Source organism: Aythya ferina (assembly GCF_964211825.1).
Source record: "Aythya ferina genome assembly, chromosome: 1".
NCBI lineage: Eukaryota > Metazoa > Chordata > Aves > Anseriformes > Anatidae > Aythya > Aythya ferina.
Genome location: NC_140296.1, coordinates 183,767,822 through 183,792,471, shown reverse-complemented (window position 1 = coordinate 183,792,471; position 24,650 = coordinate 183,767,822). Strand labels below are relative to the sequence as shown.

The 24,650-nt window shown below is 37.9% G+C and overlaps 2 protein-coding genes across 6 annotated transcripts; one reads left to right on the top strand and one right to left on the bottom strand.

Moving 5' to 3' along the window:
- Nucleotides 1-2,727: 2,727 nt before the first annotated feature.
- ASB15 (ankyrin repeat and SOCS box containing 15) lies at nt 2,728-15,904 on the bottom strand. 5 transcript variants are annotated; one of them, XM_084506915.1, is made up of 10 exons: nt 15,792-15,904; nt 9,976-10,104; nt 8,326-8,378; nt 8,093-8,224; nt 7,618-7,776; nt 6,640-6,885; nt 5,846-6,017; nt 4,903-5,473; nt 4,198-4,351; nt 2,728-3,061 (listed from the first exon to the last, which is right to left on the bottom strand). In XM_084506915.1, the coding sequence occupies exons 2-10, from the start codon at nt 10,089-10,091 to the stop codon at nt 2,889-2,891; spliced, it is 1,776 nt and encodes a 591-aa protein (XP_084363041.1). In that variant the 5' UTR covers nt 10,092-10,104; nt 15,792-15,904; the 3' UTR covers nt 2,728-2,888. The 5 variants fall into 5 exon arrangements, with proteins under 5 accessions (XP_084363041.1, XP_084363040.1, XP_084363043.1 ...); XM_084506914.1 differs by lacking the exon at nt 15,792-15,904 and adding an exon at nt 14,541-14,672; XM_084506917.1 differs by lacking the exon at nt 8,326-8,378.
- A 1,824-nt stretch (nt 15,905-17,728) lies between these two features.
- On the top strand, nt 17,729-22,297 carry NDUFA5 (NADH:ubiquinone oxidoreductase subunit A5). The gene is made up of 5 exons (XM_084520265.1): nt 17,729-17,954; nt 18,387-18,431; nt 20,446-20,562; nt 21,234-21,299; nt 22,104-22,297. The coding sequence occupies exons 1-5, from the start codon at nt 17,769-17,771 to the stop codon at nt 22,203-22,205; spliced, it is 516 nt and encodes a 171-aa protein (XP_084376391.1). The 5' UTR covers nt 17,729-17,768; the 3' UTR covers nt 22,206-22,297.
- Nucleotides 22,298-24,650: the final 2,353 nt, after the last annotated feature.

The window sequence follows — 24,650 nt, the reverse complement described above, 5'->3', positions numbered from 1 at the left end:
CACAGCTACAGAGTTCATCTCACTGATGCTGCAATAGCTGACATAACCACAGCTGAATTCCTGGCTCCTCGGGGAGCTCATCAGTCTGGCGCAGCTGTTTGTGTCAGATTTTATGAGAAATAGAGACCAAATGATATCGCTGCTTTCAAACATTGTCCCCAAACTGATCAGAGTCCCTACCCAAGAGCATGCCTGAATCAAAGCCAGGGCATTTAATTACTTCTAGCCAATGTCGCCCATGGGTAGACATGCCATGGAATTGGGTTGCAATGGAACACCTAATAAGTCACACCCAAATAGCAGAGAAAATGAAAACCCAGCATTACAAGGGTTCAGTCAGCATCCAAATGGGAAAAAAATGAGTAACTTTTTTTCCCTAGCCACTTATTCTTACAGCTGGGGTTGCTGCCTTCACTTCTTTTCACACATTTCCTGCTCTCACCAGTATAAACTCAACTCCACAATAGTAATAATCAATTATCTGGCTGCAAAACATGGGAGTTGAAAGATTTGTGTTCAATTCCTAGTTTTGCCATAAGCATGACACAGAGTAAATAGCTTCCTTTCTCTATCTATCTATTTCACCTCATGCTCCATTTAAAAGAAAGTTTTGCCCCGCACTCCTCCACTCAGTTCACAGGTGCCTTGAAGGCATTCCACATGCTTTCTTATGGTGTTATATTTCCTTTAGTATTCAGGAGGAAAAAGGCTTCAATAAATAAACATCTTCAATGTAGTGGGAAAGAAAAGCTTTAAAGTAGAATAAGGCCACCTTCTGCAACAGGGGCCCAAATAAAAATGGTCCAGAGGTATTGTTCAAAAGATAAGCATGATAAACCTCTTAAACTTACCCAGTGATCTTTTAAGGACTAGTCCATGATATTTTAAACATTTCAGGCAATACTTTGCCCTCGAGCTGAATGCTTTGATGCCAGAGGCGCTCTAACTATTGCCTGAGGCGTGTATAGAGGCCTAAATATAAACCTTGGCCCATGAACTAAAATTACTAATGGAATTTGGCTCTAGCCACAGAAAGGGTTTAAAATCTCCTGTCTAAAGCCCTATTTGATCATGTTTCCTTTGCTGGTAGCAGTATACTGTATCAGTTATGTGACTACCCAGGTCCTTATGTTGTGGTCACTCTATTCACTGAAATGACCACTATTCAAGACTTATTAAGCCCATATTCCTGCTTAGAAATTCCCACATAGAAATATCAGTCCATAGGTTATGCAGCACACATGCATTTAGGCTGGTATATCCAGGATGCGTTGGGCTGGGGAGCCTTGGTTGCCTACAGCCACGTTGGTTTCATCGAGGGTTCAGCCCTCAGGCCATGCATGGGGTCAGAAATCAGCTGGGACATCCTGCTGCCAGGGCCTGGTGTGGATGCCACATACCTGGGAATTTTGCACAAATGACCAAATTCTTCCCTTCCATCCTGGTCAGAATTTCTGGCAAAACAACAGAGGACATGTCTTGGAAAACCAGATGAGTACTTGCCCTAGCAAGAGCAGAAGCAACTACTAAGCCTTCTGCTCAAATCCTCTCTGTGTCCCAGACCAGTAATTTCTGCTTGTTCCATTTGTTCCTGTAAATATATTGTGAGGAAGGACAGACCCACAAATAACTCACAGAGTTGCCTTCGGAAATGGAATTTACATTTCTGACTGAGATGTTAATAAGTTATATATGGCAATCACATGCAGCAGACACAAAGTTCTAAAGAACATGGAAAGCAAGCATATGGAGCAGGGCAGAAGGATGCTTCAGCTGTCCGTGTCCGTGTCCGTGCCCGTGTGTGTGTGAAAGGGAGGGAGAACCAGTGTATCTCTTGAATTACATGTTTAGCTATGCTCTGAATTAGGCACTACGTAACATGGACATCCACCAACTGAAATCTTCTGTGACTTTAGGCAGGATAGCAAAGGGAGTAAGTGCAATCCACTTTTAATAGAATACCATAAAGAATATTTAATCGTTTGTGTTTTATTCTCAGCATGCACAGAAATGTGCTGCCAAGTGCATCACAGCATAACTAAGGGTCTTGCTTAGTCTGGCTGAGAAATGATCTGAAAAAGCTCTGCAGGAGCCATGATTAAAGTTATGACACTGCACCATTTTTCAGCTAAGGGGATAGGCTACTTGATTTCCTGCTTTGTTTGTCTATCAAAATCTACCCACTGTTTTAGAAAGCCTGAAGTCCCTTGGTTTTTGCCAAGCACTAAAATATGCTGTACTGGTATGCTGTACTGGCAAACAGATGTACCTAGGAACGCTCGTTCTGCAAAAATAGCTAAAAAGAATCTTTGAAGTGTTTGGAGAATTTTATAATAGAAACATTATTTTTCAAATATAAAATGTGTTACACTTCATGCCAATTACATGAAAAAGACTTGCATTTAGAGGTTTAATTTTCCTAGACAGGTTAAATTAGACATTTAATCTCTTTTCCAGATAAACTCATGCCACAATAGGAGTGCAACAATTGTATTTATCATCAGTACAAAGTCCATCAGGAAAATTCTTTTGTCCTTTCTTCATCTGAATTCCCATTTAGAGTGTAATTTTCTACATAATTATTATAATGTCCTTATTCTGATTTTAGACTAGATTCAGATAGTACAATGTTGTGTTAAACCATGAGCTTTAACGTTCCAGTTTTGAAGAAAAAATTGTTCCCATAAAAGATCTATTTACAACAAATATCAGAATGTTGTGAGTGTATATAAAACAACAAGCAGCGCTTCAGCTAGTAAAAAAAAAAAAAAAAAAAGAAAGAAAGAAAGAAAGAAAGAAAGAAAGAAAGAAAGAAAGAAAGAAAGAAAGAAAGAAAGAAAGAAAAGAAACGAGTCTAATTACAGATTGTGCACAGTTATTTTTAAAAACTACTCTAAATGTATCTCTTTTCCATACAGATCATATTCTTTATATAGGATATAGTTCTTGAGAACCGGTGGAAGTGGAAATTTTTTCATAGATGACAGTTTCTGGAGCCTCCTCAACCCCATGAGTTTACGTATTTTCAGGCGACAAAGATGTTTCAATGGGCGAGGATTATCTAAAAATAATAGCGAGAGAGAAATAGTGGAAAAATAATGTCATTAACACTGACTGTAAGACAGTTCACAATCTCAAAACTTGCTGTAATAAAATCAATAACAAAATCTATTGGCTTGGGGTATTATTATTATCTTGCCACTTCTGAATAAAATACCATTCATTTTACTTCAAAATTGTGATGTCACACTCTGTTGATATTAAACAAACTTCTTCTTTTAGATATTTGCCTAACACTGTATGTCTGCCTTTTAGAAATATTCACACTGTGCTGTGTCTCCAAAACATCCATCTGAACACCTAGACATTATTTAACATAATCAATGGTACCTAATAAATGATCTTTCTTTTCTCTACATTCTCTGATGTTAAATCAAATTCTATTAAAAAAAATAAAGTAATAGTTTAATAAAATTATCTCCTGCAAAGAGAACTTGTCATGTATTTCCCAAGTCTTTTTTTTTTTTTTTTTTAAGGTCTTTGCTGCCACCAGTGGTAGAAGGTCTAAGCTAACTTGTAGAACTTCAGAAGTAAAAATGTACAGAAAAATATTATTCAACTGCAGTATTAATAATGGCAAGTCTAGATGTATATCATATAAAACAGGAATTGATGGTGACGTGATGTACTATTGTGATGATACACTCACTGTCATCACCTCTCACTTTGAACATAATAGGATCTAAACCATGCTTTTATGATAATCCTTGAATGACTAACAGACTTGAGAGATCAAGGGAGCAAAAAGAAGGATGAAGTGTGAGCAATACTCCTCGATAAAAAATGTCGAGTCCCATAGCTGTGCAATGACTGGTGTTACAAGGCTTAATATGGAGTTTGAGAAGCACCTCAATGGTCCTGCTTAACTGAGGAGCCTTCCCACATGACAATGACATTCCTTATGAGTCTCATTCTCACCAGATGCACACTTGTCATAATCCAGTCCAGTTAACTAACTTGGGACCAATAGCAGTAAGTAAAGATCTTTCTCAATCTGAGGAATGGATGACAGACATAACCTGGTTCTTAGCTAGTACACAGATGGATTGCATATTTTGGACTAATATGACCTGACATGGGGAATTAAAGTTTCCTATAATAAATCATAACACCATTAACTAGAACTTAGATATTTACCCAATATTTGACGAATCTCTGGCCATTCCTTCTGTGTTTCTAGGACAAACTTAATTTTTGTGCACAGAGGGACATAATCCATGTAATCTATAAAAACACGAACAACTTTGCCCGCTAAGTGTTTCAACCAAGGAACAGCAATAAAGTCACAGAACTGGAAGGAAAAACACATCAAGGAACAGCTTCAAAATGTGTGCAGAGGAATGCCAAAGTAACACAAATAAAGCAATTACACAAGATAATTTAAAGTATTAGGAATGACCTTTAACAGCCCTAAACTGATGTCTATGTAAGTTACTTTAAAAGCCATTTGCTTCCATGCTTAACCTTTGTGATCCCTTAATTCTTCTGGACAGGTTCAAAGGCCAGTAACCATTATAACATTGCTATAATTTCCAGCATTGCTTTGTTCAGCTGTGATTTCCCTTTGGAAATGCATCCTTTCCATTGGTTTGGACAGGACCAGAAATACTAATATCCTGCTTTGCAGCTTCTTTAAACTTCCTTCCTAAATCTTTAATATACAGGCACCAAAACAAAACCACTCTACATAGATAATTTTCTCTCAAAGTCAAAAAATATTTTTAGTGTGTTTCAAAGAAGGATTTTGTGAATAGGTTAAAGCTAACTCCGTACAATAATCTGGAATTTTTAAAGCTGACTAATGGAAATATGAAAGAGAAGAGAAGGAAGGTATGTATTTACTGGATTATCCTTTATTACAGAAGAAGTCCATCCTGGGAGAATCTCTTCCTCTGGAGTTGACCACACAAAAGAATTTCCAAAGATATCTTGATGCATACAGTCAAAACACATCTCCACATTATATCCATGATTCAGCAACAGCCTCAGCATCACTTCATCGTTCAAGGCATACTGAATGGCACTGGGGAAATGCGTATCATTAACCAGCATAAAGTAGCAATTGACGTTTGCCCCATGAGATAGAAGTAGCCTTACTATTTCATGATTACCAGCTCTCACTGCCACAAGAAGACAGTTTAAAGGATCCTTGTTTGGATTTGCACCAGCTTTCAGTAATATTTCGGTGCAAAGAATGTCATTGTTTGAAACAGCAAAATAAAGTGCAGTTTTCCTTTCATCATCGTAACTATTTGAAATGTGCTCAGCCAAGAGAGTATTGACATCAAAACCACTTTCAATGAGGAGCTCTAGACACTGCGAATTCTGACCATCTGCAGCTGAGTGAACAGGGCTTAACCCACTTTTCTGGATTGCATTTTGGGATGTGACTGGAATGAGATACTTCAGGACCCTAAAAAACAGTGAAGAAAATTAGTAAGGCATCATTCCCCTGCATGAAGAAAATGACCATCACCTAATGCTAACCTACATGTAGATTCTTTACACAAGAAGATCCTAACACAAATCACCTGTTTTGAGCAGTGTCAAATGGGACCTTGTGTTTAAGTCGTTTCAGTGCTTTTCACTTAGTTTTAAAGAAGTATACTTTGCATTTTGCTTTCTGTATTCTAAAATAACACAAGTTGATTCAAGTTGACAAAACATTGGCATTTCTGAAATATAAATGATCTCTACATTTGTATGTTTAACATCGTGTTCTTCAAATATGACCTTGAGCCACGCTGTATCTTAAAGAACACATGAAGTCCAAACTCATACTCACAGGTAATGGCCCTCATAAGCTGCTTTGTGTATGGGAAGCAGTCCTGCCTTATTAGGCACATTGCCACTTCCTCCATATTCCAAAAGAAGTGCTATGCAGTCTGGATTACCTCCTCCGGCTGCTTCAAACAGTATTGATGCACCATCATCTGCTAAGGCCTCAACATCTCCACCTTGAAGAATAGACAGCTCAGAATTATATCCAAATTGATTTGCAGATCATCATAATACCAAGCCCAGAGTACTTTCCTCCTCATTTTTAGATGTATTTAAATTAAAATGGTATGGAATTAAGAAATGTGGAAAATTTAGTCCTCAAAGGCAAAAAAAAAAATCTTGTACAGATACAAGTTCTAATGTAGGAAAACACTTACTTGAGTGGGATTTGGTTTGATCTTAAGTGTTATAATTGAGGATTTTCAAAATGTTAGTGTATTTTGAAATATATTTAATGCATTATTTAATACCAACATAATTATATTCACTGTTGAAAGAAAGGAAGCAGAGGAAGGGAAGGGAAGAACACAGAAGTAAGGGAGGGAAAGGACACGTATAGCAGTACAATAGAGTCCCTCTTTGACTGAAATGGATTAGTGTCAACACTGTCACTCATCTCATGTGGATTATGGAAGTGTAGGAATACTCATAGATGCTTCCTTTCCTTCCAAGAAACCAAATCTTCTCATTCATCAGTACTCTTTCTCTCCTTTTCCATCATCACCCTAAAACCCCGCAGCAACTAGACAAGACATATGCCAGTCCAGAGGTGTATTTCCTTTTTACCCAACTACATACCTTTATGAATAAGATGTTCCAGCACATCACAGTGACCGTATTCAGCAGCAACACCTAATGGTGTTACTCCATATCCATCCTTAAGGTTCACATTTCCACCATTCTTCAGAAGAAGAGAAACAATATCTTTGCGTCCCTGCTTTGCAGCTTCATGCATTGCTGACCAACGTTTTACGCACGGCTGGTGGATGCTACAGTTGTGTTTTATCAGAGTGGATGCCATTTCAAAAGAGCCCCTTTTTACAGCTTGAAGATATTAAAAAGGGAAGAAAATCATACAATTATATTTTCAGGTATGTTGACCTGAAATTTAAAGGTATCTAGTAAGTTTAGAGAAGCTTTTTATTCTGTACTGATAGGAGGAAAATCAAAAGATTTCTAGTGCTAGAAATCTGGGTATCCAGTTCATATATTGGTAAATAAATGATGATGTGAGCTTCCTGGGAAATCAAGGCAAACCACCATGATGTGTAAAATACATCAGTTTTGAGAGCAAAAGCAGCATCAGTTCAATTGCAAGGAAAAGCAACAATAAAAATAACATAATATTAGGCAATAGGTCTTACTTTTAAAGTCGGTGCAAGCATTACAATAAAAATAATAAAATCAATAATAAAATAAAGCATTACAATATCTTTCCAAAATCCCTCAAAATTATGATTTAGTCATCTGGTAACTCTAATCTTAATGTGTACTCAGTGGCTGTTATTAGCCAAAGCACAATTGACATCTGCCATACTTTAAGACTATGTTCTGCCCTTTTGAGAATCTGAGTTTGAAATGTCCAGATATTTACACCCCTAAATCATTTTCGTATAAAATAATGATCCAGAGTAGAAGTCTAATTTCACTTCTGAACTATCCTTTAGAATAACAGATCTCTTGACTCACTGGCAGGGCAGCTGAGAAAGATCAGCATCAGAGGGTTAGCAAATCTAACTTTTGTGAATGTCTCAAGGCTATTGAGGAGGCAATTACCAATAAGAAGTGGAGTTTCTCCTTTGTCATTTTTTGTATTGGGCCAAACACCTTTCTCCAGCAATGCTCGTACGTTTTCCACAAAGCCAGCTTTTGCTGCCAAAGTTAGTGGTGTTTCTCCATCGCACGTTTTGTATTCCCACATTGCTTTATAAGACGCTAGACGACAGTAAAACATAAAATTACATTAATGGACAAATATTGCTAACATGCACATGTATGTTCATTTTTGCACTGTAGGGCTTCTGAAAAAAAGTATTAAAAAACACTCCAAATTCTTTACTGGTATAAACTGATGCAACATCTCCCAAAAGAAAATTTGCCTAATACTTAACATATGTAAGATGCTCCATGAAGGATTTCTTCATACTTTTTTTAGTAATCAATTCCAGCCTGTTTCTGTGCACGTCTGTTTTTTTGTTTGGTGTTTCTTTTCTGCTTCCCCTATCTTGTGAAATATTTTTACCTTACTCACCATCTAAAATGATTTCAAGTATTTGTTGAATTGGCTGAGCTGCAGCCTCATGCAGTGGAAACCAGCCTCTTTCATCAGCTTCATCCAAAGCATATTTCTGTTTCACAAGGTCTTGGAGCCCAAATACTTGACCTTTAGAAATCCAGTGGATAAAATGAGATGTATTTGAAAAAAAAAATATTATATGGAAAGCTTAGTTTTGCAAATAGACTGTTTTATATTAGGGTTTTTACCTTGCTTTATGGCTGCTACAATTTTCCTATTTTCCTCACTAGGTGGTACAAAACTATCCAAAAAAAAAAAAAAAAAAGGCAGAAAATATAAACAAATGGTAGATGCATTATATTATTTATTTAATATTTTATATTAGGTTCTCATCTGATCCAACTTTCCCGTGAAACATATCAGCTACAGTCCTGATTAGCCTTGTGACCTCCTAAGTTACACCTGACGCGTAGAGCTTCAGAGTAGCCCATGCTCTCGACATCAGTGCAATTCCTGCTGCAGGCTGACCTCCTGATGAGCCTCCAGAGCACACGCCTGGTATCCCTTCCCCTCCTCTTCCCTCTCATCCCCAGGCATGGCAATTTCCAGAAGGAGCTGTGAAGTGCTCTGACAAACCTCCTAATTCAGAAAAGAATTCTGGTTGTGGACTACAGAGTCCACACAGTACAGCAAGGAGCCCTTCAGATTCACGGACTTTAGACAGCAAATGAGAACATGACGGCGTCAGAATGGCAGTGTTCATAAATGGACAGTTTGATGATGTCGATGGTACCACTGTCCCTGAAAAAGTATAGTTGATATTTTTTTTCAGTATCATTTACCAGCACCAGCATTCAACTACCATCTCATGGAGGTTTCTCTGAGAGATGGAAGTTGAATGCTGGTGTCTGCTCATGCGTTGAGAGATTTTGGTGATACAAGCATCTTAAAAAATACATTCGATTAAAAATAATAATAATAATAATAATAATAATAATAAAAGGAGGAGTAGCCAAATAAGAGAATTCCCATTGAATACACCAAGAGCCCTTATTGAAAAGGGAGATTCCGGACTCACAACAGAAGCCCCTGATGAGAACCCAGACTCTCACGAGATCCCACAGGAAACTAAGACATGCTAACAGGCCTCCAAGACTTACGGTTCTACATCTCCCTTTCACTTTTGAGACTGACCAACCTACAAAATATATTTATAGGATTATTGCTGAAGAATCTCCCTACTAAGACAAAGTTTTGTTTCCTTTCTTCTATACCCTTTTCATAAGAATGTAAATGGCCTAAAAATCTATGGGAAATAGTAGTTTAGCCAAGTGAATCTCATTTCCCTAAACCCTCTGGAACTCCAGAAGGCAGCTCAGAGCAGAAGCCTGCTCTGCCTTTTAGTGTTGCCTGCCCAGCACAGAGCCCTGCGTAACACCACAGAGATGATTTCCATCAGCCCACGTAGCTCAGCTGAAGCCTACATTTCATAACTGAAGGAACCAATCTTAACTATAACATCAATGTCACCTGTGAACCCTTGCTGAATGTTCCTGCAGGGTTTTTGTTTTTCTGGTTTGGATTTTTCTTCCACACATACATATCTAAGTGCATGGGGGAAGGCTGGAACACTGTTACAAGTACCAAACAGATTACTAACAAATTAAAATTTATTCTTTAAAGTCTAACATTTTAGAAATGGTTTAGGAAAGAATACGAAAACAACAAAATCTACATTTCTATTTTGTTTGCTCTTTTCAGGCAGTGCTTCTCAGAGAATGATGCATAATGGCCAAATCAAGAACTGTATTAAGGATGGTATAAAGCAATAAATCAGTGTCTCTAAACACTCTAAATATATGGCATAACCTCTCATGCACATACTGAATTTACGGTACCTGTCATTGTAACTGGAAGACACTGGTGGCTTGGCTGCATTTGATTCTTGAATGTTAAGCTGTATGGCATATTCGGTGAGCAGATCTTCAGCTAAATCTTCGCTTTCATCCGCCATTTTTTATGGTGAGCTATTTGAAATACACTTTTTAAAATAATAAAATCAAGTGTTTCCATCAATTTATTTTAATTTAATAATGTTTTGGTGAGTTTACTCCTATTTTAAAATGACAGAAAACAATCCTGGAAGCACCGGACATTCCAATTAGAAAAGCTCTTTTTGCTGTTCACGTGCTACATTTGTTATCTACAAATACTGGACAATTTGTGAACCACAAAATAGACTTTTCCTCTTTAGAAAGCTGCAGTCACCAAATCAGTGAATATATGATTTCTATACATGCATGAATAACAAACAGTAAGCAAATTGATCTTCTCAGAATGATTCCTAACCAAAAACAGGCATTTGCAAGGAATTCATGAGCAAAACATAAATATATACACATTTTAAAATTCCAGAAACAAAAAAGGAAGACACTCAAACCATTTGAGAATCATTTACAGAGAGGGTTTGCAATTCCAAATGAAACATATGACCAATTCCAAGGGTGATCACACACTGCACTCAGCAAAGTTATGAACTCGACTCTTTTGCATGGGGAAAGAAAACTTTTTCCTGCCTCCCTCACCCAGGGTGGCACCAGCAGCTGATCCAAGACCGATCTACCAACCGCAGGATTTCAGAGTGAGAAAGCCCACGGCATATCACTAAAGTTTAGGAGGTGACACGTCATCCAGTTCTGAATTCAAATGAACTTTACTAGACAAGTTTTCAGCTGTAATCTGTATTCACCGGTCCTCTCCTGGAGCAGAATCGAGCATGGATGGGGGTATTTCCTCGATTAAAAAATACGGGATTTTAAGAGAGGATACCAAATGCAAAACCTATTTACATTAATATAATAATGTATAGGATTCTGGACCGGACGGACAGGTAGTCTTACGATACAAAATGACAACAGTCTTATGTCATTAATTATCACTTTTAATGCCACCCATTAATATAGTTACAAAACAAACAACAACAAAAAATGAGCCAGCTTCCAAATCTTGCTTTGATTTTACACTGCCAAGGCACGGGGGCTATAAAAGCAGACCGAGGGCTTTGAGTCTCTGCACTGGTTCTGCAGCCTTGAAGTTTAATGGACATCCACAAGAATTTGGTACATGAGCTAGGCTGATGTTCAAGTTGTGCCAGTTATTTTCAAGGTGTGAGAGTAGTTGGAAAACCCAGTGGATTAGTAACAGAACATGTCAGATCTTTTAACTACAGTTACCAGTTTAATTCAGTCTTCTTATATCATCAACAGTAACTGAGGCTTATGTTCAGCATGCCTTCTGCTAGTGATACCACATCAACCAAATGCCTTGCTAGTAAATTTTAACTACAACTGGAAGGAATGTTGCTCTTTGTACCATCTTGCTGAAGGTTCCTGAAGCATAAAATGTGGCATTTATATATCATAAAACATATGTAAGATCAGAAACATAAGTTACTATTTGCATAACTATAGCTACACAACTTTTTACAGGCAGACTTAAGGTTTTGCTCGAGCTTCTCTGATTTGCATAGCTTAACACATTTGGGCTTTAATCAAACTGCAGACACCAGATGTTGAATTATTATTATTATTATTATTATTGCTATTCTCTGAGTTTATGCAATACTAGAACACCTGCCATCAAATTGTTGTACAAATATTGCCCAGGGAAGTGCTGGAGTCCCCATCCCTGGAGGCATTTAAGAGACATGTGGACGTGGTACTAAGGGATATGGTTTACTGACAGCAATCAGTAGATCATGTTAACTGTTGGACTAGATGGTCCTGAAGGTCTTTTCCAGCCTAAATGATTCTATAATATTAAATAATTACACTAAGCGTATGTTGTATGTTTCACAGGGTAGTTACTGCAGGGTGTCCTAGTCATTTGGCAACCACAGAGGGAATGTTATAGAAATTATTTGGAAGCCTTTTTCTGCCAAATGATCTTCAAGAGAAAGTGCTAACCAGGTTTCTTCTTAGAGAAATTTCTGCATTGATCCAGCAATTAGTAAGTGAATCAAAGTACCATAGTCAGCATCACTATTCCATCCACAAATGCTTCATTGCTTAGTATAAAGCTTGCAAAACAAATTCGAATCAGTAAGGGCTTTGAGTCAGAATGACTAGGAAGTTGAATGTCGCTTGGATTCAGATTCCCAAGTAATACAGATTCACATCTCTTTCAGCATGTCAACATACCAAGGTGTAATACAAAGCACAGAAACTTCAAAAGGCTACAGAAAACCAAGCTGCTGACCATAACTTTTCTAAATGCTGCCATGAGCTTCTTATTAATCAGAGCTTTTATTTATTTATTTTTTATCACCGATAAGACCACAAGATGAGCCCCATTCCTCATCTCTTGTTGGCAACGCACTTTGCTGGCAGGCAGGGAATTCTGAGTCAAGGTTCTTTCATGAATTCATCTTCTCATCTTCACAAGCACTTTCCTAACTTTGACGGCATGTTAAAGCTTCCATCATGTAACCCCTTACATACTTATGTTGAAATTCACTAATGTACACTGTTCTGAAGACTGACAAACCTGTTAGGCAGCAGGGTCTCTTTTGGACTAGTATTTTTTGAAGTATCTCAGCAAACTTACCTACAAGCTCTTCTACCATCACCTAAAAGAAAAGTGCATTTTAGAATAAATTGATATTTCACTGGGAGGTATTCCTTATGAGACCACAGAGTTAATTTAGTTAAGTTCATTTTTTAAGGAGAAATGCGTGTCATTCATAATTTCCTGTTGCCAGCACAGCAGCTTAAAGGCAAATGGAAGCTACCCTGACTTCCTTCACACCTTTCCTCATGTTTTGAAACCCTTCTGTACTTGAAGACTCCATGCCATTGCTGACATTTATAAAGCAGCTTTTTTAGAAATCATGGTCACTGCATCAGATCCACGCGGGTAGACTGTCATGCCCTGCAAGCCCCACTGAAGCTGCAGCCCTTAGGGGAATCCAGCCTGAATGCTCATTACTACACTGCAGCCCAACACATTATACCTGCCTTGGAGCCACATTATGTGAATGGAAAGACTCTGAAGACTTACATAGGGGTTTTGATTAGGTTCTCACATTACAAGCTGTCTGAAAAAAGGCTGTTTTGGTATATTATATTTATGACGATGTTCACAAATGGTTTAATCCTGTGAATTGATCAATTAATACTTCACTGATTCCAAAATAAGAGCACAGAGCACCTTGCAGGATAGCCATTTAGCAAGATAATCCTTTTATTTGGGGAAAAATATATGGACTGTCTACCCCCACTTTATCTCCAAAAGCTTAGTGGAAGAAATCAGTCATCATATAAACTTGTGGGTTTGTTTTTTTTTTGTTTTGGTTTGTTTTGGTTTTTGGTCGTACAGCTCCCATACCCATTTGGTCAGCTAACTCCTGCTTCACTGTAGTCCCCAGAACTGCTAATGCCACAGGCAACACAGAGCTCTACCTGAACACAGGTTTAACCAGAATGGTGTTAGGTAAGCAGTGTTTTAAAATCACTATGTGTGCTGTTTTCAAACGACCTTATTCCACGAAACTAAATAAATATATAAATGTATCCTAAAATGAGAAAAGTTAGTGAGGTAGCAACTGATTGACATGGTAGAGTAAGTAGAAGGTAAAAGCCTCACCACAGCACAAGTGCTGAACGCATTGCTCGAGGTCTGTAAATGCTTTGAGAGCCTGCTTTGCTATATCACTGCTGGTAATACACAGTGCTAAGGTGACAAGGTCTGACAGAAGCGTGGGTGTTCCACCGGATCACCGTGGCGTAAAACAGCACGGCTGGTACACTGAGCAGCAGCAGAAATCTCCCTCTTACGTGACGCAGAAGTGAAAAGGCTACAAAGCTCAGCACCAAAATTCTCTTCCATTCGACTACAGAGGTTTTGCAGTTACCAGACCTCAGCCCTAGATCTCTAGAAATAACTGCAAATGCCTTCTACACAAGTTTTTTATATTGAATATCTTCCTTAAACAACATTTGGAGTAGTCTGGTAGTTTTCTACTATTTTTTTTCCCATTTTCTAACTGAAAAAAAAGAGAGATTACTTACTGTTGTTTCACCTATAAGAACAAAAGAAAGAAAGGGGGAAAAAAGTTTTGCTATCTTAAAGTCATTGTTTTTACTGAAAAAAAAAAAGAACTTGCAGTTCATGGTTATTGAGTCTTTCCTTGGAAAGAAGTGTGTCAAGCATTTATCATTTTAGATGCATGGGTATAAAGTTTATGTTAGGTGTGTTAATTTTATTCTCGTTTCTTATCCTTAAAATAATCTAGACAATCCTAGCTTTGCCCTCTATTAATATAAGACCCTTAGGCATGCAAAGACGTTATTCATAGCAATAAAATAATTAATAGCAGTCTACTTTTGGACTCAGACTATTAAATATTACAGTTTTAAACTACTTCACTGTTAGTTTAATTGGCGAGCATAACATATATTCTCACCTTTTCAACCCATTATCTTGCCACTGTTACTCTGGGGCCTGCATTTTGAACAGCCAGGAATAGTGCCCTGCGAGCTGATGTGTCCTGTGATATTTCTAAAATTAAATACGCAGTTGCTAGATAAATTAAGGTCTGACCTTGTACAACTGTAACACAAGCAGACTCAACCCACAGGAAAGTATTACACATGACTTCTCTAAAATCTCACCAAATGTACCATGGGGTCTGGATGGTAATAATAAGGTTATCTGTGCCCTCATTGGTTCAACAACTCTCATTAAGAAAATAAGGTAATTGCCAACTTAGTCTCAAGGACTACATTAACAAAATCTGGTAACATAACATAAATTAACAGAGATCTCAGAAGGTTTAGCCATTAACTACTTGTAGATTCTGTCTAGAGGTAGATGGTGATAATCACTATAGATACACAATCTAGATAGAGTATGTATATATAACCTACATATAGTGACATATATCTATATATACTATATATCTATAGTGATAATCACTATCTCTGAGGGTGATATGATGCAAAGCTTTACAGATCCAATAACTTGAAATTGAAGAAAAAGACACAGCACCACTGACAGTAGTGATATAAATGTAAAATAACCAATGAAGAACAGCAGTACTCAGCAAGTTAAATCACAGGAGAGTGGAAGAAGCTGTATTTTGTTTCTCTAGCTAGACAGATGCATCAATGATGCAACACCTCTGGCTTGCTTTTGTTTTAATCAAAGTAGTTACTATCTTTACCAAAATAAATCGACAAAAAGGGAACACAGCAAATTAAAACAATAAACTTCCAACATATGCTTGATTTAGCAGTTCTGATAAAATGAAATTTTACACTGTTAACTCTTGCTAGAATAAACTGTCAGAACTCAATTGCCCTATGACACACCTGTGTTTATAGAACTGCATAACTATAAACTTAACTAAGGTACTGCATGCATCTCATCTTTGCACACAAGATCAAGAAAATAACTTAATGATGATAAATAATATTAATTGCAACTCCTATAACTGCTAACTCCAATAATTGCAACTCCTTTTGCTATTGTTACCTAGACAAGTGTTGGGAGCCTGCAAAAAACACATTCAGTTCAACAGAAGCAGACATGCTGAGATCCTGCTCTACCGTTGGCTAAAAGCCGGTAAAAACAGAAATATATTTATATATTAAAAATATTTAAAATATATACATTTGTAATATACATAAAGAACATAAACATTTTAATTGCTTACCTTTTGTTCTTTCATTTCTGTTATGTAATCAGGACACTATCAGAACTAACACATATCCATATTATAAGCATGCTATTGTTTTGCTTTTCAATTATTTTTTAACATAAAATTTTAATTTTTTATGCATTGCTGCATAAACATGTCTGATTCTGATCTTACATAGTTACAAGGTGCAGTATGTATCCATCAGTCAGTTACATTCCATGGAGGTAAAGGGCTAATAAATGAAATAAGACTCTTCTCATGATATCAAATCATATGGTAATTTGCAAGACTTCACAATGAGATAAATTCATTGGTGAGACAAAAAAGGGAAGGAAGGGAAGACACAGCTATAGCAAGGCCTTCTGAGGGTGCCTGCATTCTGTATATTAATGTGCAGAATAACACTCCTAATAGCATTTCCTAATGAAATGCCAAGTGTTCCCCCATGCCCACAGAACAGGTAGTTGCTTTACGGATTTATCCAATGATACTTTGAAGGTATTTATGGCCTCAGAGTTGTAATGTTTTAAAACAAATTATGTATTGAAACTGAGTTTGGCAATATGGCATACTCTATCACTTCCAGATCAATTTCATAAATTGGTTTATCAACACACTAGTGAAAACTACTAGCTTTTACTATCTGTTCTAGGATGTGGCAAGGACACTACATGCTTGGGTTGTTTAAACAGACGGTAAGAACTTGTATTTGAATGAAGCCAATCGAGCTAACTTGGATAAAGAATGCAGAACAATTTGTGCTGTGGTCAGGATGTAATCAGGAGGTAGATCATCTGGCTGGAGCCCCACAGCAACGGGCAAAATATAGGGATGGTACCATTAAAAAGGCTGATTTATTTATTTTTTTTAATATCTTTTTTTAAATGACTTTAAAAATCCTTTTAATAGGAAAGAGGGAGATTCTCAATGCATCAGAAAGGCCACATTCAGACACCTCAGATCTATCTGATGCAATCTCTAAAATTTTTGGCTCAAGAGTGCAGAAGCACAAACCCCACATTCAGATAGAAACCTTGTGTTAATCACCTTGCTTCGGTAACTCAGCTGAACTAGCTCATGTCTCGCTATAAGGCTTCAGCAAAAACTGTGATACTCTGAAGCTCAGTTTGTTGGTTTTCCTTACCAGTTCCAGAAAAGCGAAACTCAAACATGGGCCAAATGAATTCTGAAGAAAAATTTGTCTGGAGTAAATACAATATAAAGTCAGAATTAAAATATTATCAAATCTTACTGTGCAAAACTCACCCTTCAAACTAGTAGCTAGGCCGTAAACATAAGTCTTAGTACAATGAATCTTTAAATGAACTTTATGTTTATGTTCACCAATAATTGTAAATGCCTCTTTACTGCTAATTCCTTTCAGTCTATCACCAGTTTTTTAATTAACAGCTTTCTGTTTTCTGTATTTTACTTTTTTTCTCGCACACATTAACTCTGTAATTGCCTGCTTGTTGTAATCTACTACAGTGAACCTTATTTTGGATTCTACTGCTAATTAGTTACTTCTAATACCATTCCTAGACAAATTAATTTAATGAACAAAACTCCTGAGAGGTGTGTGCTCGCTTTTGCTTATGAAATGGAGTCCAGAACCGTAACCCAGCTTGGGGGCTGCTCACCAGGCAGTCACTGACCTCAGGGAGGACCTCCTGATCATCCTAGACATGCATACCATTTTCAGGTTGTTTTTAATTGTTCAGAAACTTCTGCAGTATCTCCAAACTGAACCTTATTCCCAGATGTTAAACTGTTTTGTTATACTCTGCCACTAACCAAGTAGCCAGATGTATTCTACGTGTACAAAAACACAACCGACGCCCAAGGAACTTCCAGATGCTTTTTATTTGGCATTTACGAGTGGGCACCCTCCCTAATCATTAGACGTGCTTGTGTTTATAACGGGGATCTCCTCACGCATCCGCCTTGGAAACGCAAGTCACACCACCCAGCCCCACCGCCTCCCAACAGCGCATGCGCGAGCAAACACCGCGGGTCCTGGCACTACGCGCGCCCTCCGAGCGGCTTCCAGGAGGCTGCGGCGCATGCGCAGCCCGGCGCCCTTCTCTATGCCCTCTACGCGCCCGCCTCAGGCCCTCGGCGCCGCGCATGCGCCCGGCGGTTCCCGGCTGCGCCGCCATGGCGGGGGCACTGAGGAAGGTGAGGGGGCGCCGCGGGGGTCCCGTCCCCCGGCCCTGCCCTGCTCTGCCCTGCGGGGTCCCGGGGAGGCAGCGATGGGGTGAGGAGGGCGCTGAGGGGAGTGCGGGGCCGGGGTCCCCTCCCCGGAGGTGGCCGGCGGCGGGCCTGGTGTGGGGACGGGGACGGGACCCCGTCAGGGTCAGGCCCGGTGGTGGTGTGCGGGCCTCGGGGCGCTGCCCGAGCCCTGGGTGCGCAGAGGTGAGGCGGGGGCACGGCACCGGCAGCTCGGTTTGGCGCTGTGGGTCTGTGGAAGGAAGTGCGTCTGGTGGGAGAGAGAGGTTAGTGGCACAGGAGGGGCTGAGCTAGGTGTACAGGGGGACAGAGCGAAATAAAAATAAATAGTGTGGGTGTTGCTGCGTTAGTATAGTAAATGCTTTTATGTTCTCCGAGCAGACCACTGGGCTCGTAGGATTGGCTGTAGCTGAAAATCCTCATGAGGTATGTAGTGGCTTGGCTGTATGTAACACAAACTGTCAGAGCAAAGCCTTTTTTGTTACGTATTCATATATGTTCATTCATATGTATATTCATATATGTTCATTGTATACCTTAAAGTAGTGCCAGCTTAATGTATTATAAAAGCCTTCTAATTCTGCAGGGGAATCTTACCCTATTCCCTAACCTTACCCTAACCATTTGGTGCAAAGCAGGATTAGGGCCTATGATCATAGAATCATAAAATGGCTTAGGTTGGGTCTAGTGGATTAGCTCTCCACAAGGCCAGGTTGGCCAAGGTCCCATCCAACCTGTCCATGCACAGCTGTATGAAAACCACAGAATGGCATGGGTTGGAAGCAACCTTCAAGATCATCTAGTTCCAACCCCCCTGCCATGGGCAGGGATGGCATCCACAAAATCAGGTTGCCTGGGGCCTCATCCAACCTAGGGCCTTTAACATTTCCAGGGAAGGGTTATCCACATCTCTGGGCAACCTGTTCCAGTGCATCACCACCCTCTGAGAGAAGAATCTCCTAACATCTAATCTTAATCTTCCCTTTCTTATTTTATAATCATTCCACCTTACCATCTCACTACCTGCCTGAATAAAAAGTTGGTTTTCTTCTTTGTAAGCCCCCTTTAAGTATTGAAAGACCACAGTGAGGTCTCCCCAGAGCTGCCTTATTTTCTCCAGGCTGAAAAGCCCCAGCTGTTTCAGCCTTTCTTCACAGGAGAGCTGCTCCAGCCCTCTGATCAACTTTGTGGCCCTTCTCTGCACCTGCTCTAACAGCCCCACATCCTTCTTGTGCTGGGGGCCCCAGACCTGGACGCAGCACTCCAAGTGGGGCCTCAGAAGGTCAGAGCAGAGGAGGACAATCACCTCCCTCCACCTGCTGGCCACTTCCTCTGTTGAAGCAGTGTAGGATGCAGTTGCCCTTCTGGGCAAGACACTGTTGAGGTTGGAATGCTTCAGCGGTTCTTGGAAGCTTGGTGCTTTCTTTTTACCTCCTCAGGGTCAGTAATGAAAGTGTGTTGCATCTTGTTTTCTTAATCAGGAGGTATGAGCTGTGAAAGGATTCGAGTAATTCTTAAACCTCTTTGTGCTTTGAAATTTCCTGCTGTGCAACGATTCTGTTTCAAAAAATGCTTGCCACCAATATTTAGGAATAACGTCATAAAGATCCACTGTGATAAACAATATTGTTCTGTGCAAATGATTCTAGTTTAGTCTACAGCCTTCTCAGGCACCTTCTGGGTGGACTTACTCAGTTCCATTTCTTACAGGGATTTAAGGTCCAGAGCAAATAAATCAATAATGTTTTAGATAAATTATAGATACTGTGCCAATCCTCATGTCATTTTCTGTGTTTTCTTCTTTGTGTTTATGTCTACACTATTCCACTTCTGTTGTGCGTTGTTCCTACAGTGCATCTGTTCCCCTTAGGTTAGACGGTTACCCTGTCAACGTAACAAAAGCTTAATTTCTTCATCATCCTAATGTGTCCTTTATTGCTGCATTTAAATCCACTAACAGAAGTTTCAGGTTTTAGTTTAATCTGTATATGACTCAAAACCTTGCACCATCATAAGGAGAGGTGAAAAAACAAAGAAACAAAAAGTTATGCAGTAGGTTATATGCTTCTTTATATCTTTCCCAGGTAATTTTTCAGAAGCAAATGGTTTGGTCATAAGCATATCTGATTTGTGAAAATTATGGTCATTAGAACTGCAGCTTCTGTTGTTTCAGTTTTGCATCAAGTGTACTTTAAGTTGCAGCTTTGGTTAATATATATATATTTATTTTTTTTTTAACCAAAAAGTGGTAACTTTTGGTCCTGATAAATCCCAATCCCATTCAAGACAGAATTCTGTGGTTCAGATTTGGTTATTCTGTTAATCTTATTTCTAGATTGAATACTGTAACTATCTGTAGCACAAAAAAGTGTTAGGTAATAGGTTAAGTAGTTAAATAATTGGAGTTGCAGATTTTAACCGTATCTTTTGATCACTTCAGCGCCTGCGAATACTGTACACTAAAATCCTTGGTGTTCTGCAAAACATTCCCAAAGATGCAGCGTATAGGAAATACACTGAGCAGATTGTAAATCAGCGGCTTAATTTGGTGCAAACAGTAAGTACAGCTCTATCATTAAGTGTCATGTGTGAAAACATTTTTAGGATGAGAAAACGATTTTCAAAATGCCTGTTTTCCAGGAGTATAAGTAACTTTTGGGTATCGATTCAGAAAAAATTCAAAAGTCTTGAGGTCCATTTTTGTTATTGGCTGGAATATTTTGATGGTATGTTAAAAAATAATTTTATTTTTCTGATATTGTCTGAAAATTAAAAGAAAAATATTTTTTTTGAAGATCTTTAAAACAGTGGTAGCTTTCACGCATTTGCACAAAAAATGTCTTTCCTCTTACCAATATGTTATATTAGCAAAACCTTTGCCTCTGACACTTTAAAATATGTTTTGGTACGTTAAACTATGCAATACAGGTAACATGTATGTAACACGACTGTTGGGAGGTTGCATATGATTCTCAAAAACTAAGATCTACTACAGCCCTTTGGATGTCATTAAATAGTATTGCATTTTAGTATTTATTGTTGAGAGCTTGATCTTTTGTTTACAATCAAAAAATATAGTGTAAAATGACAGAAGCTAGCAAATTAGATGGTAGTTTTGAGGTTGGCTAGAGTATCTGTTCAAATCAGTTTAAATTAGTGCTTTTGTGATGTATCTGTTCTTTCTACTTTTCAATAAAACTGAATATGTATATATATCTGAATACACAGGAAACTGATGTGCAGAAGCTACAGGACAAACTGAATAGTGGTCGAATAGAAGAAGTCATTGTACAGGTAAAGCAGGAAATTTGAAAATTGGGTATAAGTTGGAATAGTAGTTTTGACTGTTCCTTTGACTGAGCTTTTGTTCAGAACTTGACGCTTTTCTGTGTCTCCCTTTATTGTAAAACAAACAACAAAAAATAAATACATGGGTTTATATATATTTTTTAAAGAATCTGGAAATGAATTGTCATATAGCGGGTAGGATGACCATCTTAAAAATGAACACAATTACTCATTCGCTGTATTATGCTTACATATATACCATGCACACTTAGATTGCTTCTTACAGTGTCTGAATCAGTGAAAAACACAGAGGAGAGCTGACTGATACAAGGGGATAATTCTAATAGACTGGAAAATACCAGGGATGAAGTTATCATGAAGTAGTCATTGGGAATGAGTAGGTGAACAGGCTGAGTATCCCTCAGGAGACTCAATACACTTAAAAAAATAAAAAAATAAAGTTACTCAGTTCCTATAAATAAATAAATAAAAGCACATTTAAAATTTGAGATAGTGATAGGTAGTAATTCATCACTGAGATGATGAATTGAAATAAATGTAACTTAATATACTGTATAGATTTTAAAAACTTCATAGAGTAATAGAAGGGTTTGGGTTGGAAGGGACCCTAAAGCCCGCCCAGTTCCAACACACCAGCCTGGCCTTGGACACCTCCAGGGACAGGGCATTCACAGCTTCTCTGGGCAACCTGTTCCAGTGCCTCACCCCTCTGAGTAAAGAATTTCTTCCTGATACCTAATCTAAATCTAGCCTTTGTTAATTTACTTTGTTTATGGTCTTTCTTAATAGGCTGAAAATGAGCTTTCCCTGTCAAGAAAAATGTTACAGTGGAAACCATGGGAGCCTCTAGTTGAAGAACCTCCTTCTAACCAGTGGAAATGGCCAATATAATATTCAAATGGTGTAATTTCTTGAAATTCAAAACTGTTAAATCTATTGTTACTGACAGTTAACCTTTAAATTAAAATTACTTCATAAAAACACGTTTTGTCTTAATGTCTGCTTGTATTTAGCAATCTGAAGACTTTCTAATTTCTTGCAAAAATGGCCTTAAGAAAATTTTGGTGCTTTACAAACTTTGTTTCATTTCCTTTCTGTTGTTGTTATCTGTTATTTGTTGATATACAAATGTTATTTGAAATCAAAGTTGTAGAAAAGCATGATCCTACCCTTCTCTCCCACTGTTGGTTTTGTATTCTTCCCGCTTTCTCAAAGCCAGTACCAGGGTCTTTATGGCCACAGGATTAGGAAAGCGATGAAATACTAAAACTAGGCTTACCAAAAATATTTATTTTTTTAGATTTCATCTGGATCACTGTCTTGAGCTGGCTGATTTTACTGGCCACATGAACAGTAATTCTGTTTCAGGGAAGTGCTAGATGTCAGCCCTTACCATGACAGCAGGAACAGGTTACTTGATAAACGGGTAGGTTACCATAATGTACATGGCAGAAACTGTAGTATCACTCTTTATTTTGTATGTATGTAACTTGCTTTTTATAAAGATTTTGTATATAAACATGTACTTTATGGATTTATATGTATATTAATTCAAACCTGGAATATTACTACTAATAATTAGGAGAAAAATATTTTTCTCAACACATCTGGCTAGGTTCTTGCAAGCATTTAAATGGAGACTGCACACCTGAAGCCTGAAAACTTGCCTAAAAATCTAAGCTTACAGGCCCGAATTAAAACTACCCCAATTAGATCTAAGAACACTGTGCAGGTTTGTCTTTATTCATATTTTTTCAGTACCTTTTCAGTACCATTAACAAACTTGATGCAAGTGCCAAGATAAGAATATAGTTAGCTATTTGACAAAAATCTGCATCCTGTTAAAGGTTGACAGTTCTGTTCTATATTAAATACTTTTTAATAGGTATCTTGTCTAGGACTATCGATTTACCTGTGGCTTCATTATTAATGGTTAATTACATCTCTTATATAATACTTTTACAATTAAGGTGTTAGGGAGTAGGACAGGTAGAAGAAAAGCCACTAGGTATAGCTAATGTAAGCTACGTATTGCTTCTGTTGACTCTAGCAATTATTTTTGCTGCATCATTAGTGTTGTGGTTTTTTTTCTTCCCCACAGACTGTTACAATAATTACAGGATTTTTTTTTTTTTTTTCAAAATATTTTACTTGCTTGGTTTAATAGCTTTTTTTTTTTTTTTTTTTTGCTTTCGGAAAGTTAAAATCTCGTTTCTTCTGAGCTAAGACCACTAGGTGGCATTCCAGAAGAAGACTTCACTGAAGCTTGCAAACAACATTTCCACATGAGAAATACTAAAGATTATAAACCTGAATGAGGGTGAACCATGTTGGGTGAGAAATAAAGACAAATAGTCTTAGGTAATAAGTATTAAGCTAATGTGAGAAAAAGTGTGGGGGGAGGGCAGGGAATGAAACACCAACACATTTTGGTTGGTAATACGTGCAGGAGGGTAGCAAAATATTGCTATCTTTTCACTTATTTCCTGAGGCAGTAGCTGAACTCCTAAAGCTGTATTGGCCATGTGACTTAGCTGTCCTATGAGTTCATTAATTATGTTTCCTACTTTATATTAGCAATGATTTTGCTGGTCTATAAGTGTTTCTGTTGTGTTGTGTCTCTCAAGATAATTTTCTAAATCTATCTGAAATACTGAATTAGTCTTCACAAATACTTTGATTTAGGAGTCAATTAACTTGAGTCTTAAAAAGGTTCTACTGAGGCCAAAGTCTAGGAATCACAGATAAGGACTTTTCAGCTTTTTATCAAATTCTCTGCATGCCTTATAATTTATTTCCATTACTTCTATCATTGGTTCAGTTTTGTTCCACAATTTTAGAAAGCAGAAATGAATCCCATCCATGCTATGTAAGTTTGCTAAATTAATAGTATGCTGTAGAATCAGCATTAAATAGCAGTTAATGAAAACAAAGGAAAGACAATGGTCTTTGTTTTGAGATGTATTGGTGTTGTGTAGTTCACTTCATCCTAGTTCGGGATACCTCTGCCAAGAAGAGAAACAAAGTAATTTTTACCCTGCTATTTGCTTTGTAACTATATACCTGATACTTAAATCTACACCGTAGCAACAAACAGTACACACATATTTTACAGGCAAGAGAGAATCTATATTAGGCGTACTATGTTGCAAGTAAATTATTTTAAGATGAATATGCCAGCAAGGCATAGTTTGGAGACTGATTATAATGATTTTGCTTGATTTTTTTCTCTATTAACTATGTTGGAATATGTGATGAAGGGAAAGATTTTATCTGTTGTTGTATGGTAAGGTAAATCAGCGCAAACCTTAGAGTTAACAAAACACTTTAAGATCC

Coding starts and splice junctions, on each gene's coding strand:
- ASB15 (XM_084506915.1), bottom strand. CDS start 10,091: ATGGCGGATGAAAGCGAAGATTTAGCTGAAGATCTGCTCACCGAATAT. Junction 8,379..9,975: donor TCTTCCAGTTACAATGACAG/GTACCGTAAATT, acceptor TTTTTTGGATAG/TTTTGTACCACCTAGTGAGG. Junction 5,474..5,845: donor GCTTATGAGGGCCATTACCT/GTGAGTATGAGT, acceptor ACTGTTTTTTAG/GGTCCTGAAGTATCTCATTC.
- NDUFA5 (XM_084520265.1), top strand. CDS start 17,769: ATGCGCGAGCAAACACCGCGGGTCCTGGCACTACGCGCGCCCTCCGAG. Junction 17,955..18,386: donor TGGCGGGGGCACTGAGGAAG/GTGAGGGGGCGC, acceptor TTCTCCGAGCAG/ACCACTGGGCTCGTAGGATT. Junction 18,432..20,445: donor TAGCTGAAAATCCTCATGAG/GTATGTAGTGGC, acceptor TGATCACTTCAG/CGCCTGCGAATACTGTACAC.